Below are 12,218 nucleotides of genomic sequence, written 5' to 3' on the forward strand. Positions count from 1 at the left end.
ACATTAAAGGATAAGTTCACCTTTTGTAACGTGTTACATGTTACACTGGTATTCAGGGTTTAACATGTTATGACCGGACTGGCACCTGCTCCTCCCTGCTTCCTGTTGCGACAGCTAGCGGGGGATCTTCTCCTCCCTGCTAGCTGTCACAATTTTTAAAAAACAGGGCCATGTGGGGCTCCACCTGCCCAGCTCTACCTGCAAAAAAATGCGCATTTATAATTTTTTGTAAAAAGGTGAACGTATCCTTTAAAATCTATAGTGGATGCTAAGTTTTATACCTCCTAAAGGGAATTGTGCTTGCCAACTAAGCTTTGATATAACATTAGGCTTACCTATGTGTTTGGAGGTACAAACCTCATGAGAGAACAACAACTAGCCCAGAACGGCCCCCTTTTAGCTCTACTTCACAACATTCTTTAAATAGAAAGTCCAGGAATAATGAAAGTTCTCCATTTGACTAGAACTCATCTATAAAACAGCATGGTAGACAAAAGCCAAACCACTAAGGAATTAATGTATTTTGAATGGATGCCATCATCGAGGTAGCTTTTTGTCTATACGGCTTTTGATGGAAGCAGCCATTGCCTCTGATGGCCATAGGGTTTGTGGTGCAAACAATGGCAAATAACATGAGAGACCTCCCAGTCAAGTATTTGGCTTGATGACAAAGTTCATTTTATAGTCAAGAACCATTATATTAAACAAAGGTGACTGAACCAGAAAGGAAAATTTCCAGTTTTTTGGAGATGCCTCTTAGGTATTTATATTAAATTTGAATATAATTAACATTATTTAATTTTAAACAGTAGCTCTACTCACAAGGAACTGCAACTTAGAATGCACATATTCATTTAAGTCCTAGTTTCTGAGCAAATCCAGATTAATATCATAATAAAACAGGTTTTACAATATCATAGTAAGATAGACAAATACCTTGTTTCTCGAGTTCCTGAAAACACAGATCACATACTCGGGCTAAATTATACTTGAGATACTCCAAGCTGTATTTGTTAGTTGAACATGCTTGACATACAATCTGAAAACAAGTTTAGAACATATATCTTTAGAAAAGCACAACAAAAGTATTCTGTGAATTAGTCAAATTTCAAACATTTCTTTTTGATGCATAATTTGGGTGATTTAATAATGAATCAGCAGACTCCTTGCCTTACAAACACAACAGATGACAAAATGAAGCCAAAATTTAGTTTAGGCATTTTAACCTCCCTAGCGGTCTGCTTATGTCAGTATTTCTGTGCTCAAAGCGGTACATTTTTTTGCATGGAAATTATTTTTTATTGTAGGCCTGTAAATTTTAGGAATAACTCACTGAAATCTGTCCGAACAAGACTCTAGTAAACATCCCGGGTATGTTAAAATTTGAAACACGAAATCATAAATTATATTTTAATAATCATAAAAAATAATAATAAAATAATAAATTGAATCCAATAATATAATTAAACCAAAAACACTGAAATCTGAAATATAGCGCCAAGTTCGCACATCGCTGAGCAAAGTCGCAAAATCTTTTTCAGTGTCTGATGACGAATTTCCCCACGAATCATTATCACTCAATTTTGCAAGTGGTTATAATTTACTATCACTGTTCTCTAACTGGTCTAAAACCGCTTTTGACCTAAAGGGATGCTTTTTGGACGCCATGAACATTTCTCAGTTTCCAGACAGAAATAACAGTAAAAATGCAGGCAGGGCACAGGACAAAGCATTAGGGACAAAATGTATGTGAAATGGTTTGATACAGTAATGTTTTACTATGTGATTTTAGTGAATGTCACTTTTACAACTTTCAAATTTCCCGCCAGTTCCGTCCCGACGTCGCAGGGGACAGAACCCAGAAGACAGATGCCAGCATCCGCCGGAGGACATTGCAGGGGACACTGCAGGAGGGACATCGCGGGTGCGCAGGACAAGGTAAAAGAAGAACAGTTCCCAGAGCAGCGCTGCAGGGTATTCCCGAGTGTAGCTCGGGGTTACCGCTTGTGGTGCTGAAACTTTACCCCAAGCTACACTCGGGAATACCACCAGGGAGGTTAAAAAAGTATGACTTAGTACTGCTTCTGGCAGTACTCTCCATCTCTGAAAAGGTCATTGTGGTATGTGCTTTTTTCCGAACTTTGGCACACTTCCTTATAAATGAATTTCACAAATAATGGTATTGTTAGTTGTAACTTTTCAAATTTTTCTGCATTACAATACATAAGTCTTTTCTTTTTTTTTTTGCATCATTTACTTTATTTCCTAAACTCCCTAGCAGTATATCCAATTTGCAAGCAACAGTTAAAATCCAGTATGACAAACCTTGCCACATGCTCTGCAGTGATGTCTTCTGTAGGTCAGTGTAAATTCACTAGTACAAATCATGCACATGGTAGCTCTGCCATCAGGAATCCAAATTGGTGCTTTCGTGCCAAGTGTATTATCTCCTTCCTCTTCTGGGTCAGTCTGAAACACATATTATTTGGTATTAATACTGCTTTTTGTCATATTCTGTAGGCCTTTATTGAAATAAAAAATATATTTTTATGGCCCCTTATTACTAAGAATGGTAGGGGTCTATTTATAAAACATTTGTTGGGCAAAGCATTCATGTAGTCTGCATGAATTTTCCCCATAATATCTGTAATACTGCATTGAGAAAATATATCACATTTTGGCCACTAGATTGAGCTGACAATCATAAGAATTAAAAGTGATATTAAATGTCATCTTTTTACTTTTCACTTTTTAATTAAAATAGAAAAAGATTATACTTACCTGTCCTGTGCACAATGGTATTGCACAGAGTGGTCCCTTATCTCTTTTGCTGGAGTCCCCTGTCAGTACTGTCCACTCCTTCTTACGAGTTCCCCCTAAGCAAGATGCGTGCTGAGTGGGCACTCTTGCAGGCGTGCTCCAGAAGCAGGCTATGTCTCAGCCATGCCCCCTGCTCCCTCCTCACAGGATATGGCGCATGCTGCTCACAGAGTCTTCTGTGAGACCAGGACGAGGAAGCAGTGGTGGTTCAGGTAGAACAGTGCTGGATCGGTGGGAGGAGTCAGGTAAGTGTTTAGGGAGGGAAGGGGGCACAAAAAGCGGCAATACATTTTTTTACCTTAATGCAGGGAATGCATTAAGGTAAAAAATGTTTAGTCTTTAACCACTTCAAGTCCAGACACTTTCACCCCCTTTCTGTCCAGGCCAATTTTCAGCTTTCAGTGCTATCACACTTTGAATGACAATTGCGTGGTCATGCAACACTGTACCCATATGAATTTTTTAACAATTTTTTGAGACAGGTAAAACTTTATTTTGGTGGTATTTATTCACCGCTGGGATTTTTATTTTTTTGCTATATAAATGAAAAAGTCCAAACATTTTGCAAAAACTTTTGCAAATAAATAATCTTTTTTCATAAATCTTGGCCAAAATGTATTCAGCTATCTTTTTAGTAAAACAAAAAATAACCCAAATTAGTTTATAACCAAAAATTATAATTTTTCAAAAACTATGTTTACATTTTTATTTAATTTTTTTATATTATTATTTATGTTTTTGTTTTTTTTAAACATACTGTCACCTTAGCAGTACAGTGTCGCCATAGTGACACTGTACTACTTGTGGGGGGTGATGAAGATTTTTTTTTTTTACACTGACTGCTTTTACACCCATAAAGGCTGTAAAAGCAATTATTTCTCCATTTATATGGCTGCATTCTTGCAGCCATTGAGAAATACTGTGAGAGCTGTGATTGGTCACAGCTTGTCACATGGTAGAAGGCTGTTGTGAATAGCCTTGTACCATGTGACCTCTGTGATCATTCACAGATATCACTACTAATAAGCAATGATGTCAGGAAGTGAAATCTTGCTTACTACTATTCATGTAATCACTGATTGGCCGATTAGTGATCACATGATCGGGAACTCCCAGGGAGTGTACACAGGCAGTGAATGAGGAGGCCGTTTATAAACGGCCACCCGCTCCTGCACTGTTCCCGTCCGGCCGTTTATGTATATGGGGCAGACGGGAAGTGGTTAAAATCACTTTAATTTATTACACAAACTCTAAGGAAAATGTGTGCATCTTGTATTAATGCTTGTGAGATTCACCCAACTGTTAATGTTTAGAGGCACTGAAGTCACTCTGGGTGGGTCTATGCCAACTAGACAATCAGTCTCCCAACTGCTCAGGGACTCTTTGCATGCTGAAAAATATGTACACCCACAGATCTCTACATATGTACCATATTGCACATACAATGATGTGGGCCAGACATACAGATCATGTTTTTTCACAGGATGTGGCAATTTCACCATTTCAACTAATTCTTCTATGCACCATATGTTGGCCTTACTAGGTTAGAGTGTACTTTGTGAATAGCAGTATGGTTCCTCTTTAATTATTTCAGGAAGCTACTACTCAGATCACCTATATATCCACTACTTTGTAATCCACCAAAACCACAACCAATAACCAGTCTCATGATGCTTTTTCTACTGTTTTTCCTCTATCCTTTACTACCTCACAGTGCTCCCGTCCTGCATTCTGTTTTTTACTTAAGAAAAATTGTCAATAAACCTTATAATAATAAAAAATAACTTTTTTATATAGAGCCTTTAAAGGTAACTTCTCAAATCGCTTTACATAGAAAACATAAGAAATACGCAGAATAAAACAAAGGAAAAAAGGGACTGTTACATGAAAGTTTGTCTAAAGAAAAAAGCTTTTAGATTTTATTTGAATAAGTTTAGAGAAGATGACTCTGATGTTAAATGAAAGTGAATTTCAGAGTTTCGGGGCACAGCAGGAGAAGGCTCTGTCTCCCATCGAGTGTAGGTGAGTAGGGGTGACACACAGAAGACCAGAATTTGAGGTGCGGAGGTTACAAGTGGGGGAGTAAGTTGATAAAAATCCAGACAGATAATGGAGTGCTAGGCCATGAACAACCTTATAAGTGAGTAACAGGATCTTAAAATCTATGCGAAACCTGAAGGGTAGCCAGTGCAAGGACTCCAAGATAGGGGTAATATGGTCAACTTGTACCAGACCTAGTCAGGATTCTGGCTGAAGAATTTTGTACATATTGAAATCAATTAATAGTGGATTTAGGTACACCACAAGTAGAGCATTGCAGTAGTCAGCAGGCAGCACAGTGGCTAAATGGTTAGCACTTCTGCCTGGCAGTACTAGGGTTGTTGGTTCAAATCCAAACCACGGCACCACCTGCCTGGAGTTTCCATGTTCTCCCTATGCCTGCGTGGGTTTCCTCCTGGTACTCTGGTTTCCTCCCACACTCCAAAGACATGCTCGGAGGTTAACTGGCTTCTGTCTAAATCAGCACTAGTATGTGTGTGTATGAAAGTGAGTTAGGGACCTTAGATTGCAAGCTCCTTGAGGGTTAGGGACTGATGTAAATGTACAATATATATATATATATATATATATAAATATATGTATGTATGTAAAACGCTGCGTAAAATTGACAGTGCGATATAAGTATCTGTAATAAATAAATAATAGTCAAGGTGGGAGAACACAAATGTAAGGATCAACTTTTCAGCTACAGTGTATGATAGCATAGGACGCAGCCAAGCAATGTTTCTCAGGTGGAAGAAAAGATGACAACATTTTGTACATAGCATCAAATATCACCCCAAGATTTTTCAATTTAGACTGAAGCTCAAGTACAGTGCCATCTATAGATATGCTACCAGTACTGGCCTTACATAATTGATGGGGGGTGCCAATAAGCATGACTTCAGTCTTGTCACAGTTTAAATGAAGGAAATTGTGGGCCATCCAAGTTTTTATATCACAACCTTAACATTCAAGTAATCATTCAAGACTTACCTCTTCTTGACTCTTTGTTGGGTTGAAGGTTGTTTTCTTTTTGGCATATTCATCAATTGCTGTGGAAATTGCTTCAAGCCAATCATCCCTTTCAGTAGCAGAACTGTAATGAAAGCAATCAATGCTTTACCTGGGCATTCCATCTAACATGATCTGAATATAAAACATTTCTGCAGAAAAAGACCTCACTGGTAAACTACATTCTATGCAGTAAAATTATTCTACACTCTATGCAGTAAAATTATAAGTGCCTAATTATGTGAGTATTAAATGTCATAGCAAACTGCAGATAACAAAAATTGCAGTGCCAAGGGTGTCAAAGTCTCCAAGTGAATGGTCAATGATTACTTTAAAAAAAGTCTAGAGTAGAACTAAACTGTGAAAGCAGTGGCCAAAAAAAGACAAGCAGAGGGTGAAAGTGAAGTCACCAATATTGCCCGTGGTCTCCCTGCAGTTGATCTTTACAGATTGCCAATTTGCCATGTCTTGTTATGTACTATGTCTTGGTTTGGAGGTGGCCATCTTGGTGGAGGCAGTACTTTGCTTCCTCACCTCAGAGCCTCCAGATAAGAGAACAATGAGCAGTACAATGGAGAAACCTCTAAATCTCCTGATGCTAGCAGTAAGAGGCAGCAGGAACGTTTATTTTACACTGTAGATATAAAGCTATGAGCCATGCAGATACTCTGACTCCAACCTTTTCCAAATGAATTACCTGGAAGAAGCCTGCAAATCAGGCAGTCTGGCTTCCTGCATAATTGTTCCAGGTTAGTCAACTGATTAATTGAAATCATATAATCAATATGACAGCCAGTCAACTAATATTTTCAGAAAAAGTTCAACAATGACACACTACAGATTGCAAAGGTTCAGCAAAATGGCCCTGTCTATTTCTTCCATAAACACAGCTTGATTTCATGATGATGACCTTTATCCATACTTAAACTTTAATAGTGTGATAGTGAAGCAAGCTTTAGTTTGGACTACAATCCATCAAAAGATTTCCACCACTTGTTTAAAGAAGCGAGTTAGCCATCTGTAATGCATGCTAATGTGCTAATTTCCACCTAGCAAAAACACAATCTCAGTGGAAGGCAAAAGGCACAAATAGTGAACAGGCAATGCAGTCACTTTTTATGTGAGTACAAACCTAAAAACCGTGACAACGATTAATCTATGCTCACGGGGTTGTTTACCATATATGAAAGAGTAGAATGCACCATCTGTTCCTGCACCATATCCGCAGGTGACATTTTGCTGGTAAAAACATAATCGAAAAGTGCCTCTAGGTGCAGCACCAAGGTTTATTGTAAAACTCTCAAAATAATAGATATAAGGCTCATCAATATGGTCAAAACTGCCGTGTGTCCTGTCTCTGTGGCTCAGCTGAATTCTCAGTCCAGCAAGCTGACCTGCAGCAATAGAATTCGGTCACCGGCAAGATGGCCACCCTGTTCCCGGGACTAGCGCAGAGTGCAAGGGGGCGGAAGTGATGTCACGCGGTCAGGGACGGTAACCAGTTTCGGAGCATGCGCTCCTTTGTCCAAACCAATTGGTATTTTTTAAATTTTGTCCAAACCAATTGGTTTGACAAAGAAGTGCATGCTCCAAAACACATTACTGCCCCCCACTGTTTGACATAATTTCCGCACCATGCACCGCACACTGGTTTCTAGAAGCCAGGCATCCATTTTTCTGGTGATCGAGTTCCATTGCTGTAGGTCAGCTTGCAGGACTGGGAATTCAGATGAGCCTCGTATCGGCTATCATTGTGTTTTTAAACTGCATTCTTTTACAGTAAACATTGCTGCTGCACTTAAAGGCACTTTCCTATTCTGTTTTTGGTCTGATAGAGTTTGTCTCCACTCCTCCAAGAGCTGCCCAAGTGCCTGGCTCCCCCCCTTTCACTCTCACTACTTACGGGACTTCTGCTGAGGACTCTGTGAAGAGACCAACCTTCCCAGTGTGTCCATACTATTTATTTTTGAATTTTTGCTGGCTCCTGACACATGAACCTCTACACAGGCACTGTTTAGATTTTCTTCTTACATAAAGTCTAACTCCAGCTGTCACTTTAAAATAGTTTGTTTGGATCAAGCTGGTCCAAATGAACTATTAACTTCACTAACAGATGCATCCATTGTGAGCGTTTGTATAATGTATGTAGCTAAAGCTACATACAGTTTATATGAGTGCTGTGTTTCCCGACAGTGGTATGGGGACTTTTGTTGCTGCTACCCCTGATTAGCTGAGGTGGAGATCGTGACATCATCTGGCCACCTCTCCACTTCATTCAGGGGAAGCCTTGTATTTATTCAGAAAATGCAATGCTTTCTGTGAATGGCTAAGCGGCACTCAGCTTGACTCAATTTTGTTCCCGGGGTGGGACAGGAATTCCCTGTACTGCTGCTGGAATACAGTACTGTATACCCTATGTAGCTGATGCTATATAAAGTTTATACAGCGCTCCCAGTAGGTTTATCTGTTAGTGAAGGTAATAGTTTGTATGGACCAGCTTGGGCCAAACAAACTATTTTAAAGTGACAGAGACCTGGAATTGGGCTTTAAGAAAAGCCACTGGGTCCCAATAATAAATTAGTAATAAGAGACCCCTGATGATTGACAGGTTCAGAAACAGAATTCCATATTTTCAATGAAAAGCCCTAGAACTGCATGCATGGTTCAATACCTGGCTGACAAAATGAAGGACCTCTCCACACTTTCTATGTTTAGCTCATTCTGATAGGCCTCTTGCGTTGGTTTCCTCACCTAGAAATACAAATTGCAATTAGATTTTAAAATAAATATGTTTAATATTAAAATAACACTCAAAACTAACAATGTTGACATCATTGACAAATAATGAATTCTCACCTTCATTCCAGCCAAAGAAAGCATGTTGTTAAGTTTAAACATCCCTGACTGAACCGGGGTTGTGTACAACAAGGCATCATTGAACTTGAGGAAAAACAACAAAGTTAATGTTTATTACATATCTGTAAAATGGTATGTAACAAATATCTCATTGTTCTGATAGAATGTGTGAAAACAAAATATAATGCTATCTTTTGGGCTGTCAGGGTGATTCCCTAAATCCCTAAACCAGAACAATTATGCAGATTAAGCAGTTGTGATTTTATTCTGACTTCTGCTTCATACTGAAATGAGACAGCCAGGAAGCTAGCATTTCCCATATTTCACTCAGTAATGGCTTCCTTCAATGCACATAATATGCACCACTTAAAGAAAAAAAAAAAAGGAGCACAATTTTTTTTTTTTTTTTACTGACCAAAGTTTAAGTTTACTTTTCTACTTCTTCTATAGCTTTGAAAACATTTATGGGTTATTAATGTAATCATCAAATTCACAGCTGGCGAAAAGTGTCTTAGCCCTGGTTCACACTGAATGCGACTTTGAAATCAAGCTACTTCACTTGAATTAGCACTGTTTCAAAGCCACAGGTCAGTGTGATTTCAGGTACGACTTTCCTGACATCTGTGCGACTTCATAAACAGATGTCTATGCAAGTCGCACCTATAATCGCCAAAAATAGTGCAGGAACTATTTTCAAAATCAGTTGCACCGATTTGAGTGGTGCTGACAATAGGGTGCAACTTGTCATGCCATTTTGAACTGTCAAATCGCATGACAAGTCGCACTGGTGTGAAACAGGGCTAAAGGAATTATTTGCTTGTATTCTACCATTATCCAAAACTGACAAAAAAAGTTCTTCCATTTTGAATTATGAAGCAAGTGTCCATGAAGGATTAGCTTTGAATTCATGGAAGTCGATACTTCAAGAATATGTGGGCTGTCATTAGTGAGCTCTTCTTTTAACAGTGCTAACTGCTTGGCTGTAATGTTGATCTGCTGACTTGTATTTCATTAGTCACTCAAATCCAAGCAAGTATGCAGATCAGGAGTTCAAACTTCATTTGCTGAGTGCTTGACTCAGGCTGATGACTTAAGCGCCATACAGACGATCAGAATATTGGACGAATGGTTGTCCGTTTTTTATTGCATGCTAGTCTCATATCGAAAGTGAATAAATTACTAAACTTATGAAAATTCTTGTACAACAGAAAGAAAATTTGGAAGTGATGTCATGTATCTCCTAGATTGTAAGCTCGAAAGAGCAGGGCCCTCAATCCCCTCATGTTTTGCATTGCATTGGTATTCTGTCACATGTTCTGTCCCCCTTTGTAATGTACAGCGCTGAGCGAACTATTGGCGCTTTATAAATACTGTATAATAATAATAATGTATTGTATTTTCAGACAAAAACTGTATTAATTAAATGAAAATCATACGATCTGGTATTGTATGAGAAACATTTTCGTTCTTGTCCCTAATTTCAGACGAAAGCTGTGTACGAACGATCAGATCATCGTACAATCACTTCAAAAGCGTTATTTTTTTGTATGACTTTCTGATTGTGTGTACTAAACTTAAGATATCAGACATAAATAAACCAGACACAGCCAAGCAACTAGCAGCCTACATATTTCTCTCAATACAGGTTTCCTATACAAGGCAATTCTCTATCTAAAAAGGTACCAAAAGAGTTACATAAAACTACACAACAAGACATACTGCTCCCTGCTTTTGGTAGGCAGTTGACTCTGCACAAAAAGATTGTTTATGGTCACCGGAGGTTTCCTCAAACATGTTTACACTAATTTGGCAACTCACCAAAAAAAACATTCGTGGCTGCATAACCTTCCGGGAAAGCTTCATCAAAGTCCCCTCTTTTAGAAAGACCTGAGCAAGCAGAATGAACAATGAAACACAGTGTGAGGAACACAACCTGATTACTTACATAATGTACTCCACCACAACATAACAAGGACTTTATTTACTACAGAGGACATTTTCTGTAGGTGCATTACATGAATACGAAGCAGTATAGGGAAGCATGGTTTGTAATATAACAAATGTTTTTAGATGATTTGCTAATGAACTAGAACTTAGTTTTCTGTACATACCCTTCCAGGCTGCACAATCTCATGATGGCCATTTAAACTATACTGGATCTGCATCAGCTTTTGAAAGTTGTCCTAAAAAGAACATGACAGATATTTAATATAGGTGATTATATAGCGCCGTCAATTTACACACACACACACACACACACATATTCACATCAGTCCCTAACCCTCAAGGGGTGTACAATCTAATGTCCCTAACTTACATTCATACACACACATACTATGGCCAATTTACACAGGAGCCAATTAACCTACCAGCATGGCTATGGAGTGTGTGAGGAAACCAGAGTACCCAGAGGAAACCCACGCAGGCACAGGGAGAACACGCAAACTCCAAGCAAGTGGTGCCATGGTTGGGATTTGAACCAACGGTCCTGGTACTGCCAGGCAGAAGTGCTAACCATTGTTAACCAAGTGCTAACTGTAGGTGAATACAGTAACATCCTCACTATGGCGGGATTAGCAAACAAGCGTATTCTGTGCAGAAATGGATCAGAATTTGGTTAACTGCAAAAGTGTTATAGCAGACTCTATTGCATATTAGTCTAAGGAATATAGATGAGTCCTGTTCTGCGTCCCTTTTACATCAACTTGTTCATATGGTTGCGGTTTCAACTGTTCACCATTAGTTCAGAAAATGTACAACATGCCTTCATATTTTTGAAGCTCCCAGTGTGTAAATACAATATTATACTTGAACAGGCTTAAAGACTTCAGTAAGGATAGCACTAAAATTACACTATACAGTATACGAAGGCATTATTTAAATGGTTCATGGTATCATCCATACTGGATAATAAAGCAGACCTAAAGGTAGATTTTTTTTTTTTTTGAATAGAGTAAGAGAGGGTCAAAACCCCTGTTTTTTTTTCATCTGTGCCCCATTGTCCATAGCCAAAACAGGAAGTTTGTGGAAATTCCTACAAAGCGAGGGAATCCCTGGTTGAACTAGTGTCTCCATTGGAAGATTTCCACTGTATTACTGTTCTGGGGATAATCCAAAATTTGGGATTATAATTACTTTCATTTCGGCAGTAATGATAAGCGGGCCCAATAGAGAGGGAGAATCTCCCTGCACAGACAGCAATAAAAGCTGAAACATGGTGTAATACTTCTCTACTCTGTCCATAACAAAAAAAAGATGTTTTGCCTTTAGTTATACTTTGGTCTCAAATGTGATTTCCTCTGGGAGAGATAATTTTATCATATGCACGACATGTTTCTTATCTAAGGTTCACAATTCGATGGAAGCTATTCTACTATATAGGGTTGTAATTAAAAAAATATCAGGTTTATTCAGTAAAACAGGGTCAAGTACATTGGTGAAAAGGGCAGCGACCCATAGCACTCAAATCATCACACATGTTCCAATCT

At 38.6% G+C, this 12,218-nt stretch overlaps 1 protein-coding gene across 1 annotated transcript in view; it reads right to left on the reverse strand.

Annotated features, from left to right (window-relative positions):
- Positions 1-12,218, reverse strand: part of FGD6 (FYVE, RhoGEF and PH domain containing 6) — a 135,018-nt gene that overhangs the window by 12,635 nt on the left and 110,165 nt on the right. The window contains exons 11-17 of the mRNA XM_089674123.1: positions 10,842-10,913; positions 10,549-10,617; positions 8,731-8,814; positions 8,546-8,625; positions 5,857-5,959; positions 2,326-2,469; positions 937-1,039 (exon numbers count right to left, since the gene is read on the reverse strand). Coding sequence (XP_089530249.1) covers positions 937-1,039; positions 2,326-2,469; positions 5,857-5,959; positions 8,546-8,625; positions 8,731-8,814; positions 10,549-10,617; positions 10,842-10,913 — 655 coding nt within the window. The remainder of the gene's footprint in view (positions 1-936; positions 1,040-2,325; positions 2,470-5,856; positions 5,960-8,545; positions 8,626-8,730; positions 8,815-10,548; positions 10,618-10,841; positions 10,914-12,218) is intronic.

The sequence above is a fragment of the Staurois parvus genome, unplaced genomic scaffold, assembly GCF_062004578.1.
Source record: "Staurois parvus isolate SC_StPar_1 unplaced genomic scaffold, SC_StPar_1.0 ptg000147l, whole genome shotgun sequence".
Lineage (NCBI taxonomy): Eukaryota > Metazoa > Chordata > Amphibia > Anura > Ranidae > Staurois > Staurois parvus.